Raw genomic sequence first — 17,418 nt, forward strand, 5'->3', positions numbered from 1 at the left:
AGTGTACCGCTCTAGGTGGAGATTATAGTGAAGAATAAAAAAGTTTTCACGGTAAAAAATCGACTTTTTCTTTGTTAGGTCCGGGACTTCTCATTCCATGTAGTATCAGTGATATTTCGTTCAATTTGTGCTTGCAGTAGTTCTTCAGTCTAAGCCTTCTTTAAAAACGTCACGGTTGTTCAACATCCGTTTCAAACTGAAATTTGTGATTGTTCGAATACGAAACAAGTAGTTTCCGATTGTAAACACTTTATAAAAGCTAGCGGTTCGCCCCCATACCGGTACCAAATAGTTGAGCTGTGAATGTGTGTAGACAAAATAAAAGACAAACGATTTAACTCTCCACAACATACCGCAGTAGGACGCCATCTGTTTTTCAACCACTCTGACATGATGATTACAGGTCTAAGTGTATACCCAAATATTTGGAAAAACAAACAGTCCTCTTCCTAATTATGTAATGCCCAATTATGGGGTGATGATGTAATAGTATTATTTTCCTTGTATGTACAACAGAAGATCATATATTTAGTTTTTTGATTCACTTTAAAATACTGGTGTAGAATTTTTAAATCGGTTTCAATTGAGGTAATAATAGTATTCATGGGATAGAAAAGCACTGTGTCGTCAACAAATAAACGTGGAGTTTCTGTCGGATGTAATGTTTCTAAATCATTTATATATAAAAGCAACAGCAGTGGCCCTAAATTGCTACCTTGTGGAACACATAGGCTAACAATAGAGGAGTTGCCTCTTTGAAATCTAAGGATAGAGACTAGCTCAGAAAGTACGGACGCAACCAAAAACCGCTGCCATTTCGCAATGGTTCAGAATATGTCAATTTTTATGACTGCGTCCTGTTGTTTACACTCTTCTCTAACCACTTGTGCAGTTGTTTATTCATTTTCATTAGTTTGTTTCGAAATGCGTTGACTTTCAGCAGAACAACGTCGAAAAATTGTGTACAAATGGTGCACAGAACGCGGACTGTCACTGAGAAAGATAGCAAAAATGGAAGGAGTAAGTAAAGAAAGCCGTGCGAAATGCAATCAGGAAGTTCGGTGAGGATAACACCTTTGAGGATAAAGCGAAAACGGTTCTAAAAAAGGTCCTGCTAACCCTCAGTTGGATAAACGTATACTGAAGGCGTTCGAACAAAAGAAGGAGGTTTCAGTTCGGGATGTGGCCAACAAAGTGGGCACTTCGAAGTCAAATGTTCTTCGTGCTAAAGAACTTTTGAATCTTCGAACCTATAAGAAGCAGAAACAACCAAACAAGTCCGTAGTCCGAAACAAGAAGCATCGATCAGGCCGAGGGTTCGGAAGCTGTACAATACAATTCTTGCTGGAAATTTGAACTGCCTAATCATGGACGACGAAACCTACGTGAAACTCGATTACAAATCCTTGCCGGGACCACAATATTATACGGTGCGAGAAGGGTAAGTGTTAGACCAGTCCGAGACATCGATTCAAGTCGAAAAATTTGGTAAGAAAGCTATGGTCTGGCAAGCAGTTTGTAGCTGCGCTAAGATTTCGACCCTTCATCACAACTGCTTCAATGAACAGCGAAATATACATCAAGGAATGTTTACAAAAACGACTTCTACCCATGATTCGAAGCCACAAGAATCCTGTTGTCTTCTGGCTAGATCTTGCTTCTTGCCACTACTCGAAATCAACTGTAGAACCTAAAATGTCACTTTCGTCCCAAAAGACATGAATCCACCAGATTGCCCACAACTTCGACCAATTGAGGAATTTTGTACATTAACGAAGGCACATCTTAGGAAACATGCCTCGGCAGCCGAAACTATTTAACAGTTCGAAAAAGATTGGAAAAAAGTGTCAAAACTTTCTGGGACAGTCTTCAAAATACCAACCGTACTTTGTTTATCAATTTCGCACAATATTTCGTCAACTAACAGTTCGGCTGAAAAGTTCGTATCGTTTAATAGAAACACACATTTTTTTGCCAAAATTCTTTTTATTATTCAACATAATTGCCATCAGAGGCGATACAGCGATTATAGCGATCTTCCAACTTTTCGATACCATTTTTGTAGTACGATTTGTCCTTTGCCTCAAAATAGGCCTCAGTTTCAGCGATTACCTCTTCATTGCTTCTAAATTTTTTACCAGCGAGCACTCAGGAAAAAGTCACTGGGGGCCAAATCTGGAGAATACGGTGGATGAGGGAGCAATTCGAAGCCCAATTCGTTCAATTTCAGCATGGTTTTCATCGACTTGTGACACGGTGCATTGTCTTGATGAAACAAAACTTTTTCCTTCTTCAGATGAGGCCGTTTTTTTGAAATTTCGTCCTTCAAACGCTCTAATAACGCTATATAATAGTCACTGTTGATGGTTTTTCCCTTTTCAAGGTAGTCGATAAAAATTATACCATGCGAATCCCAAAATACCGGCCGATTGTTGAGTCTTTCCACGCTTTGGGTTCGGTTCATCGCGTGCAGTCCACTCAGCTGACTGTCGATTGGACTCCGGAGTGAAGTGATGGAGCCATGTTTCGTCCATTGTTATATATCGACGAGAAAAATCGGTTTTATTTCGATATAACAGCTCCAAACACTGCTCAGAATCATCAATTCGTTGTTGTTTTTGATCGATTGTGAGCTCACGAGGCACCCATTTTGCACAAAGCTTTCTCATATCCAAATATTCCTGAATAATATGTTCAACACGTTCCTTTGATATCTTTAGGGTGTCAGCTATCTCGATCAACTTCACTTTACGGTCATTGAAAATCATTTTGTGGATTTTTTTCACGTTTTCATCGGTAACAGCCTCTTTTGGACGTCCACTGCGTTCATCGTCTTCGGTGCTCATATGACCAGTACGAAATTTTGTAAACCACTTACGAATTGTGGCTTCGCCCGGTGCAGAGTCTGGATAACACTCATCAAGCCTTTTTTGGTATCGGCGGCACTTTTTTTCATCAAAAAGTAGTGTTTCATCAACACACGAAATTCCTTTTTTTCCAAAGTAGCTTCACTCAAAATGCAATATCTCACAAACTAATAATCAGACAGCTGTCAAATTTATACACGTATCTTTTGAAGGTTGGTACTAACTGAAAATGGTATGGATTTAATTCTAGTGGCGCCCTCTCATAGAAACGATACGAACTTTTCAGCCGATCTGTTAACTCAATGATTGCAGTCTGTATGCTAACACATGGATCAATAAGTCCCGAGACTAAAGCAGAGATGGCGCTCGTAGTAAACCAGTAACCACGTCTTCCTAGAGTACTAACCTTTGCTTGAAACGGGTCAAAATTTTAAGTAGATCCGACCAGAAACAGCTGAGTTATCGAGGTTGGAGTAAAGTCGTTTTGTAGTTCGTTTAAAAAATGTAAAAGCCGAGTTTCGTGTTTCGATAAAACATTGTTTTTTAATGGGTAAAAACACCGTGTAAGCGAAACAATGGATTGAAAATTGTTATCCGGACTCTTGTCCATCAAAAGCAACGATTTGTCGGTGGTTCGCCGAGTTTAAACGTGGTCGTACCGACACAAATGACGCGGAACGCTCGGGTAGACCTGTGGAAGCCGTTACATCGGAAAATGTGAGTGAAGTGACAAAAATTATAATGAAAGATCGTAAAGTGAAGCTCCGTGAGATTGCTGAGATGACACAGAAATCATATGGAAGTATATTCACAGTATTCATCAAGACAATGCACCCTGCCACAAGTCGATGAAAACAATGGCGAAATTGAACGAATTGGGCTTTGATCTGCTTCCCCACCCCCCATACTCGCCAGATTTAGCCCCCAGTGACTACTGGCTCTTTGATGATCTTAAAAAAATGCTCCAGGGAAAAAGATTTGGCTCAAATGAGGAGGTCATCGCTGAAACTGAAGCTTATTTTCAAGCGAAAGATAATTTTTTTTATAAACATGGTATTGAAAAATTGGAAAAACGTTCGAACCATTATATCACTCTAAAATGTGATTATGTTGATGAATAAAAAAAAATTTGCAAAAAAAGTGTTGTTTCCATTGTTAGTCTCGGGACTTATTGATCCATGTGTTAGATACTTGTCTGAAGCCATATTGACGCTGTGTAGAGAACAGGAGTTTTTATTGATGAACGCGGACAGGGTAGAAATAGGCAGTCAGAATAATAAATAGTTTGAATTTGAATTTGTTAAATATCTCACAAACATCTTTACGGCTACTGAATTTATTTCTAAATTTCCGACCAAACGTATATTTTAGATTAGATTTGAAAGGTTAACGTTGATAAAAAGTGTACAATCGTAAAGCCAAATGAATCTTCGCCATCGAAAATAGTGCTCTTTTGTTACTATATCAGTGTTACCAAATTGCGTATTTACTAGTGAGGATATTACCCAACAGGCAGCTTCAAAAGTACTCACGGTCGAACAATTGCATGCACATACGTTATCTATGATGCACCGGAAGAAAACCGTAATTATTTGAAAATTATTTTAGAAAATTCGGTTAAGCCCTATAAATTGATTTTCATATTTATTCTAAACCAATTGATAATTGCTGTTGTAAGCATTGTTCGATCATGACTGATAGTCCGTAAATTTCTTTCCGTGCATTGTCAAGTCAAGGGTGTCACTGGGCGACAGCTTGTTCGCCGGTCAGTGACCCCCGGCTTAGCTCCAACTGAATGATTAACTATTAATGAGTGCATCAATTGCACTGATAAGAATGTCTCAAGCTGTTGACTAAACTGTTTTTCCAATAAACATGGGGAAAGTTTTCACCTTATCCAACGAGGGAACACTCTCATTTTTTTTCTCAATCACTGCTAATGAAACTCATCATCGTACGGTTCGTTTGGAGCGATGCAAATTTAATTAAATTTCTCCGAGGTACCGCCGTCTACAAGGCGAACCCGAGCTGCAAGATCTGGGAAGCCATAAATTGGATCCGTTAGCGTATGTTCAATTGCGCAAATGATGGCGACGGCGAGGACGACGATGGCGACGGACCCTCCTGCTCCTCCTCGTCATCCTCCAAAAAAAAAAACCCCAACTCCAAACTCCTTGGCGTCAGTCACCGTGAATGTACGAAAGTGATGAAAAGCAGTTTACTCTGGTGAAGCGAAGAGATTATCACTTATCGCCCTGTTTGGTTCCCGGGCCAAGTTTCTCGGCGAGTTGCTACCGGACTATTACCGAGTGCGATAGCAATATTGTACACAATGTTGGCATTCTTTGCTTTGCTGCTTTTGCGATACACTTTTTTTTCGTTCGTATGTAGCCTGAACAATAACGAACGTCTGATAATAAAATTTTAAATGTATGAATAAATAATTTCAATCACGCGCGGCGGTCAGTGCAAGGGAAGAGGTGCGATTTTTGCACCCAGTATGGAGAGTCCGCAATAAGGAGTCCACGGAACGATTTCGCTTCAAAGCGGTGAAATAATGAACAAATATTCATGGCGGAATAAATTTGTTCAGTTGCTATTGTGTGCGGTATTTACACAATCGAGATTGCTGGAGCCAACATAAGAGCTAAAAGTTGGTCAAACAATTACAGACAAGTATGCTTCAGATGAAACGATGATCTGCATAGTGGAATATAAAGTATCAAATCCCAATAGTAGTAAAATCGGATGATCAAATTGTTTCGTTCGAAAACGATGCTAATGAAGATACTGTTGGGTTTTATAAACTGAAAAGAGAACCTTTTGATTGCAAATTAAGTGCCCAGCACAACGTGGGAAGTAAAGACGAAATCACAGATTTCTACTACCAAAGGTGTAATAATCTTCTAATATATTTTTGACGATTCATTGTGAATTTGCGTTATAATGTGAAAATCAGGATAACCGACTCTAGAACGGATCCTCGGGGATCCTTAGTGTTAAATACCACTCGACGAGATCGGAAAATGTTTGCACCTTTAAGATATTTCTTCCTGCTCAATTTTCTCGGAGATGGTAGAACCAATTTCAACAAGTTTAAACTCGTTTGTATAATACTATTGGGCCATTGATCAAGTTCGAAGATCAAATGACTGTCACTTCTGGTTCCGCAGATATATAGTATAAGATATTTATTTAGATGTGAGAAACTCAGAACGTAGAAAATCATACAAAAAAGTTTGAGGATGCCGAATTGCAGGCGAAATATTGGATGCAAATCACATCATAATCAAACGCAGCAATGTTAAATGTTGCATAACAAACAATTTATGGTCGCTTGAAAGCTATGGAAAAAGTCAAAAAGTGTGAAAATCGGTATCAAATGAACTGAACCAAAAAATAAACCCTATTCTAAATCCATCTAGTGATGTGGATAAAGCCTTTCTCTTCCTTTAAGCGGTCTCATTAAAATATTTTTGTCGTTTTATTACACGCTTATTCCATGTTACTCTCAAGTGAGTAATTTGTACTCACTTTTGCTTATTTAGTTCAAATGTCAAAAAGTGAGTAATATTGATTTAGAAGACTGAGTAACTTCTACTCAGTTTCTAAATTCACAACTTGAGTAAAACTTCTCACAGTGCTTTGAAAACGTTGTGTGGAAATTTACGTTGACTGATTTTTGTATATCTATTGAAGGAAAATAGAGCAGTTGGATCCGCGGTAGATGAAGAAGTCTATCGAAAATTAAAAGGTAATATTGTTATAGCTTATAATAAGAAAAATTTACGCAGCTGTTTTCATGATTGAAGATTTTCGCTGCCACATTTGTGGAACCTTCGTTGCGGGATACGAGAGGGAGTTAAAAGCTCAGTGTCGAATTCTGTTCGGAATACGCGTGCCCACTCCATGATGGTGAACTTTTTTAGAAGGTGTGCTTTATAAAATTCTAACGCACAGCACGAGAGCCACTGGAAACAGTTTAGTGCAAGCGTTTAAAGAAGCTTCCACCGCAGAAGACATACAATTAGTTTAATCGTAGTTATACTCTATTCTATTCGTAGTTATACTCTATTCTATTCGATCTATTCGATTATAGTTCTATTCGATCTCTATTAGCCTTAAGTGTTATATTCTTAATTTTCTTTTATTTTGACATGTTTCTCTAATTACTTTCTATGGAAAAACTACAAAATGCAAAAAAAGAGAACTTCTGAGAAAATATTTTAAAAAGGTTGCATTGTTTTCAATGTACACGCAGTTTTGTTCAAAGCAAAGAATTCCTTAGATAATTCGAATGATATTGGGTATTATTTACTCACTCGAGCTAATTTTCCCATTCGTAGCACTGAGTAAATGTTAATCAGAATTTGACAACTACCATATTTACTCAAAAGTGAGCAAACAAGCGTTACTCAGTATAGAGCAGTTCCCTTTTAACGAAAATGAGTGAAATTGTACTCACATTAGAGTAACATTGCAGATCTCTACGGTAAAGTGTGTTTAATCAATTAGTGCGACGATACAAAATAAAGAAAAATTCCTATTAATCTGACATAATTGTTTTCAAATTGAAAAGGTTATGTTAGTTCATACCCAAAGAAAGTTTTCTTATTTTATTCTAGATTGTAAAAAAAAATCCTTGACAGAATCTTCTACTGATATTTTTGGAAACAAAAGTAAAACGAGAAAGGGATCATTACACCACTAGGTGGATTAAAGAAGGTTTTTTAATATGATCTGATTTTTTGTTGAAGACATGAGTTTTCCTTCTAATAATACATTAAATATCATTTAGGGGTAGCCTAATTTTGTGCTTAGGGCACATAACCGCATTGAATTTCTTTTACGTTTCGTCCTAGACCCATCAGTGCATAGCAGTTATAATTGAACTGCTTTATGCAAAACTCGTCAGTTCAATTTGAACCGCTAAGCTTAAATATGTTTTTTTAAACTTACTTCTAAGTGAATAATTGACAGCTTTGATTATATCAAAGGAAGCGGACTGTTGCAAGTAGAAATTCTTCTGAACACTTAGAAGCTCCAAAATCAACCCTTGAAGCACGAAAATGCGTTTTTTAATTTAACTCGGACCACTGTGGAACGACGTGATTGATATGTTTGAAATGTATTTTATGACAAAACTTTTGAACGGCAGCCCAAAATAGAATGGTATGCATTCACGTCAGAAAAAAAAAACAATTACTCCTCTGTTGTTCACGAAAGTTTTAAACGTAGGTCATAATATCCAAGTACATACACACTTTAAAAAAACCCTGTGATTTTACATCTTATTAGATGCACATAAATGGAACGTCGAAGCTCACGCAAATTTACGTGGAAGAACATTTAATATTGTGTCTAAAACTCCATACATGAAATTCATTGAAATAAAAAAAGAATACTGAGCGCAACCGTCACGACTTGAACCGAGAATCATTGGATCGCAAGTACGTCTGTTAATCGACTGAGCCATAGAAGCATGCATCTGCTTGGCTGGTAAAAGGTGCATTTAAATTCATAGAGGCGCACCTGCTAGCAGGACGCAAGTTACAGTCGAAACCAGTAAAATTCAAGCTCATCTAACATTAAGTTATTACAAATAAAATTTTCCATCATTTGACAAATTAGGTCTTTATGAATTACATCGTATAAGGGATTAAGTGACCTATAAAATTCAAATTTTTTTGGAGTGTACACTGCTAGAAAAAATGAAATTTACGCTTGACGTAAATTCAAGTATGCCGTAATTTCTTCGGTGTTGCCACAATATTATATCTACTAACATGTAAAAATAAATTCTACGTCTGTATCGATGTAAGCATCAGCTGTGATATGACTTCTCTTTACATATTTTGAATTGTGAATGTAAGTGACTCACGACACTCCATTTATGTGCATCTGTTAAGATGTAAATTTTTCTAACTGTGTAGACTATTATTATTATTATTATTGTTATTATTATTATTATTATTATTATTATTATTATTATTATTATTATTATTATTATTATTATTATTATGTATTAATTTTATCCCGGTCTAAACCTTAAGGTCGGAAGAGACTTATCACATCACAAATATCAGCTGTACAACTTTGCTTCCACCGTTTTCCGATAGGTGGCTGAGGCTGGTCAAAATACATATATGATAATGTCTTTAAAGTGAGTGTGTACAGTGCCTAACGAATTGTCATCGTATGTTTTCGTATTGTTCACGCTCGAAAATGTCTATTTATGTGCCCAATTCTCGCCAGTTTTACTTTTCTTTTAAAATTCGAAAAAAAAAATGCAGCTGAAGCGCATCGAATGCTCTCAGAAACTTACGGTGATGCTGCTCTGAGTAAAAGAACGTGTCGGGAGTGGTTTCAACGTTTGAAAAATGGTGATTTCGATGTCGAAGACAAACATGATGGTGGAAGAGAAAAAACCTTCAAAGATGAACAACTAGAAGCATTGCTTGTTGAAGATTCGTGCTAAGCCTAAGAAGAGCTTGCCGAATCGTTGGGTGTGAGTCATTTCAAAACGTCTCAAAGCCCTGGGCATGATTCAGGAAGAAGGAAACTGGGTGCCGTATGAGTTGAAATCGAGGAACATCGAGCGCAGTCTATTTGTATGTGAGCAACTGCTTCATAGACAAAATCGTAAGGGGTTTTTACATCGAAGCGTTACCGGTGATGAAAAGTGGAATCGATACGATAATCTTAAACACAGAAAATCATGAGGAAAGCCCGGGTATGCTACTTCGTTGAAGGCAAAACCGAATATACACGGCGCTAAGGTTATGATTTGCATTTGGTGGGATCAGCTCGATGTAATTTACTACGAGCTCTTAAAACCATCACAGGAGATCGCTACCGAATGCAGCTGATGGGCCTTAGTCGCGCGCTAAAAGAAAAGCGGTCACAATATCAAGAGCGACATGACAAAGTCATCCTCCAACACGACAATGCTCGGCCTCACGTCGCAAAAGTGGTCAAAAAGTACCTGGAAACGCTGAAATGATGTCTTACCCCACACGCCGTATTCCCCAGATGTCGCCCCTTCTGACTGCCACCTATTCCGTTCGATGGCAGACAGCCTGGCAGATCAATATTTTCAATCCTTCGAAGAATTGGAAAAATGGATTGCTTCATGGATAGCGTCAAAAGAGGACTCCTTTTCCTTTTTGGGAGAAAGTTGTCGCTAGCGACGGACAAAATTTGAATAACACATAAGCACTTTTTCGCAATAAAGCTTGTACTTTTGGAAAAAAACGGCAGAAGCAAAGTTGTAAGTCTGATATTAATAGTGCACTGTTACTCTGAAATTTGCGTTGGGGGCAGGTGATAGCGTGATGGGTATGTCGATGGGTCTTTCATGCAGCCCAACTGGGTTCGATTCCCAACCCCGAAAATAAGGTCAGAAAACTTTTCGGGTCCGAAAAAGTGCTTTTAATGTGGAACACATTTTTGTTTTCTATATAGGCGTGCAAATTAGAAACTCAAGAAAAATACACGTAGAAATGTGGTCAGGTTTTGAACAATTACAGCTCAGTCAATTTTGTATCAATTATTAATATTATGTCACCATTTGATTGGAAATAATTCTACGTATTGATTTTAATGTTCATAGCCATGTATTTTTAATTGTATATCATTGAAATGTTGATTAATAGCTAGCAGTGTCTCATTTTGTCTGCAAAAAATATCCGCTAACTGCTTGCATACAAAACTTGAACACAAGCTTTCCGAAGAGAAGTTCGATCGATATCCGTATCGCAAGTATATACAAACATATAATTGCATACAGTTGGGCTATTGATGTAATTTCATCGGCTACAAAACAAATACAAATCACGACAAATAGAGTCTATATTCTTGGTTCGCTTGTTCGGTGTTGGTTCCTAATAAAGATCATTAAAAGAAGACTCCCGTGCATTTGCGAATTTAAAAGTGTGACGATTAATTGAAAATGTCGATCATTAGAATTTTTGGTTGCCTTGTTCCACATCAATTGCTCGAGCAACTCCATGGGGCTGATCCTTGTAGTTTTTTCTCACGGTTTTCAAATTTAATCTTGAGTATTTGTAGAGAACGATTTTTTTTCGTCTTCCATTAGTCAGTGTAAGGCAGGTTAATTCATGCTACTGGTGTAAAGTTTGAACCTTTTAGAATTCATACGCACTTTTAAATGTATTGAACAATCGAAATTTTATTAATTTAAATTAAAAGTTTACATTTCTGAACAGGAATCCTGTTTCAGTAAATACACTAAACAAAAATACCATGAATTGCACCAGTTATTGATCTAGTTCAAATCCTGTTCAACCATAAATAGATGTTGTTCATTCTAAATATCGACCGGTTTAACTATCGTGCCACCCACAGCAGCTAATCGATCCGATTCGATTTTTTAATGTGATTGACTCAATAGTACTACCATGGAATTACGGAACTCATTTGCAATGTGATTATACATTCAGTTTAATGTGACGCAAAACTCTAAATCATTTTTTTTCTCTCTCGTCTCTTTCAGGTGTTGGAGTTCCTCGGTCGGGGTACCTTCGGTCAGGTGGTGAAATGCTGGAAAAAGGGCACCAGCGACATTGTGGCCATCAAGATCCTCAAGAACCATCCGTCGTATGCGCGCCAGGGCCAGATCGAGGTGTCGATACTGTCCCGGCTCAGTCAGGAGAATGCGGACGAGTTCAACTTTGTACGGGCGCTCGAGTGTTTCCAGCACAAGAATCACACCTGTCTGGTGTTCGAAATGCTCGAGCAGAATCTGTACGACTTTCTGAAGCAGAATAAATTTTCGCCACTGCCCCTGAAGTACATTCGGCCGATTCTGCAGCAGGTAGGTGTTTTTGCGTCTGATTTCACTCTATTGGGCAATGGGGGTTTCACGACTTCAAGTGGGGATGTAAAATTTCCCTATTTTCTACCTGACCTGCAGCAGTCTGCGGAAAATGCCAAATATTCCGGAAATGTAATTTTCTGAAGGTGTAATCATTTTTTCAAAGGCTGCATAAAGACAGGTTAAAATCATCAACCAACACTGTTCGTTGGAGAACATTCTCCCGACTTGTTCAATGACTCCACGAAACGTGACTACCGCGGTTCCTGTAAGAGAGAACTGTTTCATTCAACAACCAAAAAAAGTAGTTGAAGTGAAGTAGATATTATAATGTCGTTGAGAAGGAAAATTCACCATCTACATGGCAACAGCACGTGACTCGGTCGGTCGGCAGTCAACGAATCGATTTTTTCGTTCCGAAAAGTATCTCATCATTCTAACGAAAAACCATTCTCAGAAGAAAGAAAAAAAAAGGCGGGTCCACCCGAACACCCCCGTCCGATATGCAAACAAGCACGGCACTGTGCACAGCTTAGGCTCGTTTTGGACCAAAATTTGATCTGGTGTTGCCGGGAAAGAAACGTACCACCCTAGGGTACGATGTTGGCACTGAATGCGGAGACCGGAAACGAGCGAAGTTGCAGGACGGAAGTGGAAAAGTAATATTCGTTTTTTTTTGTTTAAACACCAGCGTCTCCGGTGACTTGTTTCTGCCATTTTTTTCTGGCATAATTTAAAAAGTTTTCACATCATTCGAGGTCCCCCGTTAATGAAGGACTTTGTACGAAAACTCAAGATTTCGTTCCGTTCGTTCTGCTCAAGACCACACAAAGCAAGTGTTTCGAAATACGGCTTCAAATATGCCGTTACTGAGTCACTCGGTGACAAACAGCACGTACACTTGCATATTTTTCGATAAAGCAGAACGACCATTCCTCGTCGGAGTACGAAAACACCGACACGTGGGTGATAAATATCATCTGGGTTGGAAATTGCAAATTAGCCTTGGCTACTTCGAGTCCGAGTTCTGTCGAAGAGAAGGTACTGTTATAATAGCGGTCAAAGCTGAATATATGTGCTTTTTAATCAACACCCACAACCACCTTTTTACCGTAATAGACAACTAACCGCATGTTCATATTTGCTACTGTTCTTGTTGTTGTTGTTTTCTGACCGAGCAAGGACGCATGTTTCTCCGATAAAAGTTAGTCTCCGTTGGGTAAAGCACAACGTTCATATTCTCACGCGCAGAGAGACCCTCCGGAAACCCTTGTTCTATTTCGGTACTAAGAATACTGTTAAGTACAATGTTCGATTTGGTTAACCACTTAGCAGTTATATCAGTAGCACAACAACAATAGTCGGTCGGTCGGTCGGTGCGAACTGGGCAACCTCTAGAGCTTGGTCGGCTGATAATAATTTATGTATTTACTTTGCTTCTTTGCGAACATATTTGTCTCCGGTGTGGTCAGACGCCCAGTGCGACTAGATTGATGATGATGATAATGATGATTATACTTATCTGTTGTTTGGCTAGACGGCGAAGAAGATAGTTAAAAATAATCGGCCACGTTCACAGCACCGTGTGGAAGCACATTCGCAGACTATCTTGATGACGAATGTGTCGCGAAACTCCGGAAATTAGTTACCATATCTAGTATTTGAGATTTAATTTTCTAACATACATTTGTTTCCAACGTTGGGTAGGGAGAATCACTTATTGCAGACATAAGTAATCGTCACTGTTAACATCACCATAAGCCAATTACATTAGAACTATTCCAGAAATGGGTAGTAAGTCATCGAACTTCACATGCTCTGATCTAGGTGAAACTTTGAACTCGTTTTCAGTATGACAAACCATGGAAGTGGGTCATTTCACCGAACGTCGTTTCACCGATAGGGACATTTAGCCGAAAATGTAATATCGAATACATCACATTGTTAATTTTTTTCTGTTTTTTATGCCTCATGGATAATCCAAGTAACATTTTAAATATTAATAAATAGTTGTACACGGGCAAACTTTCGATTCTATAAATGAGTCAAACATGTCATGATTTGGGGAAAATAGTATATTTTCATGTTATGATAAAACACTATGATTTAAAGTTCGCGGGTCATGATCCATTTGGACTTATTTCGCTGAAATTTAAGCGTAACGCACTTGATGTTGTTGGGTATAACTTCAGGCGTGTTTCTGCTACGACGGTTATTTTTGCAGCATAAATTCAGGCGATATGTTTACAAATATGAAAATTTCGAATAGGATGTTAATGAAATGTGTACCAAATTTTTCGGCTTACGCTAGCTCTCGGAATGTTATTCTAACAACAGTCACATCAAATATGTAACATAAGAATACATTCAGATATATTCATACAAAATGTGATGATGTCTTATGATGTCAATTTTCGGTTCATTATATTTATGTTGTCAATTTGACAGACGCCGGTGGGTAAACCAACACAATTAGGAAATGAAAATGGCTCAGTATCAAGTAAATATTTTCAGTAGTTTTTCACGGGCCAAATTCCGATTCTTGAAATGAGCAAAACGAGTCATGATTTGGGGAAGATAGTATATTTTCATGTTGCGATAATACACCATGAACAAAAATTCTCGGATCATGATCCATTTAGACTGATTTCGTTGAAATTTAAGCGTAACGCACTTGACGTTGTTGGGTATAGCTTCAGGCGTGTTTCTGCTACGATGGTCATTTTTGCAACATAAATTCAGGCGAATAGGAATTGAATGAAATGGTGTGATGGACGTATATTTTACGTGATTTTAACTAATGTTTCAAATTATATACATTTGAATAGCAAATCAGCGAGAAACACGGGGAATTTCTTATAATCTGAATAATTACCTATTAAAATATTATGTTTTTGAAGAACGACGACGCCTAAAATAATGCGTTTACTTGCTTTCATTGCTGCATTTTTTGTTTTGTGTTTCAGAATTTAAACACTTGAACAAATTGCATGTAAAAACACATTTGCATCAAGCCTCTTAAAAACAAACTCTATGTCGTATTCTTGCAAATACCGCGGAATGATTTTTCCTTATTTTTGTTTTCAAAACATTGTTTGAAAAATCGTCTTTTTTAAATATTTAGGTGAATCAATACATCTCGGATACGATTAAACCCCTAAGGCTTCCTTTTTCGACAAAAAAAATTAGGCCTCCTTTTTCGACAAAAAAAATTAGTTTGATTTTTTTATTTATTTATTAATTTTTAATTTTTTTTTTTATTAAATTAACTTTAAAGGTTGTTTTATGAAATCGCTTATGTGAAAGGTGCGGAAAAGTCGCACATTTCATGTCTTGGACGAATTTTTGTATCTTTATTAGATTTTACAGTATAGGCTGTTGAAAAAAGGCTCTTTTTTGAAAACGCGAAATTTCAAAAAATCATATCTCGAAAATTCCACGTACCACATTGAAATAAAAAAATACGTGTCGAATATTTTCGAGTTCTTTCCCGAAAAAAATAGATAAAAAAAAATTTTGGGTGGCTGATTTTGCGTGGAATGCCCTTTTATATAAAATGTAACGTTGATATTTGCCAAATGGAAAGCGTTGCCGTGCTTTGTCTTTTTCGGTTCATTATCATAATGTTGTCAATTTGACAGACGCCAGTGGGTAATGCATCGTAGCACCAGGGTTCAAAGTGATATCCGGGTAGAAAATTGGAGTTACGAGCTTTGAAAGAAATGCATTCCTCAAGTAACGCATTTTCAGACCATGCTGAATTTTCATGGGAGAAGGCTTATTACTCATGGTTTCTTGAGAAGTTGAAATGATTGGTTTCATGATTTTCTAATCATAACAGCAGCAACAGAATTCTTTCCGTGTAGCTGATTAATATTTTCCTAGAATATGTGTGTGTGTCATGTCGGTCTTGAAGGCAATCAGTAAGAATATCCTAATTTTTTATGACGAGTTTGAGGCCTTTTCTGAACGTAAAAACTTCATGCGCTCTTATTTTTATCGCGAATGTATGAATAAAAATAAGATTTATAGCTAATCGCCTTGTAATAAATGCGGTTTTTGCGAAAGTCTTCATAATCGATAAAAATTATTTTTTGTGATCCGTCATTTTTGTATAAATATGTACAGTTGCGTCAAAACTTGTGCATACGTTCTGAAAATGAATCAGAAAAGTCCATCATATTTCATCGGTTTTGTAATTCGGAGCTTATTTGATATCAATTAATGCTACGATACAGAACATCAAAATGGCGGCCATGAAATTTTCCGTAATACGAAGTACACTTAACCTAACAATTAATAAATCAAATAGTTATAAGTGTACTTTAGAATGATCAAATTGGCTCTGAGTGAAACTGTCATTCAATGAACTCGCACACACCAAACTATATTTATGAAAAAAATGAACTTGCAATAAGGTTTTAAAGAAAATATTTGAAAGCAATATAACGGGCGTACGCATGGTTTTATTCTAGTTCAAGTTGTTTTGTTTATAGTTCAGTAAGTAGTTCGGGTAGAAGGTTTTAGAGAAGCTTTAAAATCTGTTATATTACTTATTAACATAGGCAATTATTATAGTTGTCATAAAACTCGTAGTGATTGCAGAATCAATTACAAAACTCCTTTAAATTATAATCAGAACCATAAGGCATTCGAATTGTCACTTGGGTATTGATGTGGCGCAGTGCTATTTACCGGAGAAGCAAAATCAATAGCTAATTCAATATACTCAAGCCATTAACACACTGCACCCAGTCAAAAGTGACTATCTAACGAGCGTAAGCTTTCAGTTTCGTCATCTACTCACTAATCAAACTACTTTCTTCGCTTACAGTCAGGGGTTGACTGAGCAAATATGTTTTGGACCATATATTGATAGATTCCGTTTTGTGCGATAGCTCATATTGCGCAAAACGGGTAACAGGCCGACAGCATTATCGTAAGTTGTGATTGGCTCTTGAAAACATAGGTCAAGTATTTCAATGGTATACACACTAAAAAATTTTGAATATTACTGGTAACTCAATCTCGATGTAATTCTTAAAGACGTTATTTGTCAAATGACGGGAAATTTCATTTGCAATGACAATATTGGATTAGCATGAATGTTACTGATATCGACTGTAATATGCATTCTATTCTGCTAGTGGGTGCAACTGTAGGAATTTAAATGCATCTTTTGCCAGCCGACCAGCTGATTTGTGTTGCTGTTAGTCGATTACCGGACGTACTTTACGATCCAAGGATTCTCGGTTCAAGTCACGAGATTTTAGACACAATATTTAATGTTCTCGCACGTAAATTTGCGTTAACTGCAACGCTCTATTTATGTGCATCTATTAAGATGTAAAATCACAGAGTTTTTTTTTGGAGTGTGTACCATTGAAATACTTAAACAACGTTGGCTCAAATGTTTAAGTTGAATGTTTCCGAATCGATTGGTAGTTAAATTATATGATTCCATCAACAAATGTCTGCGTTTTGAGCGTTCAAAATTATGACAGAAAAGGTTACGCGGTTAGTTTTGCACTTGTTTTGGCATTTTTAATGCCAAAATATTTGTATTATGAACACTACTCTTTGAAAGTCAATTATAAAATGAATAATTTTTCTGCAAACGACTTTCAACAGCGTTAAGATTCATTGCATTGCTAGTACTACAATCCTTTAGACACTTTGGTACCATGATTTTTGATGTGGAACACATCTTTATTT

General features: G+C 37.2%; 1 protein-coding gene across 3 annotated transcripts in view; it reads left to right on the top strand.

Annotated features, from left to right (window-relative positions):
• Nucleotides 1-17,418, top strand: part of LOC131435640 (homeodomain-interacting protein kinase 2) — a 232,080-nt gene that overhangs the window by 183,523 nt on the left and 31,139 nt on the right. For all 3 annotated transcript variants that reach the window (XM_058603742.1, XM_058603740.1, XM_058603743.1), the window contains one exon: nt 11,383-11,703. In XM_058603742.1, the coding sequence (XP_058459725.1) occupies nt 11,383-11,703 (321 nt within the window). The remainder of the gene's footprint in view (nt 1-11,382; nt 11,704-17,418) is intronic.

This window comes from Malaya genurostris, chromosome 3 (assembly GCF_030247185.1).
Source record: "Malaya genurostris strain Urasoe2022 chromosome 3, Malgen_1.1, whole genome shotgun sequence".
Taxonomy (NCBI): domain Eukaryota; kingdom Metazoa; phylum Arthropoda; class Insecta; order Diptera; family Culicidae; genus Malaya; species Malaya genurostris.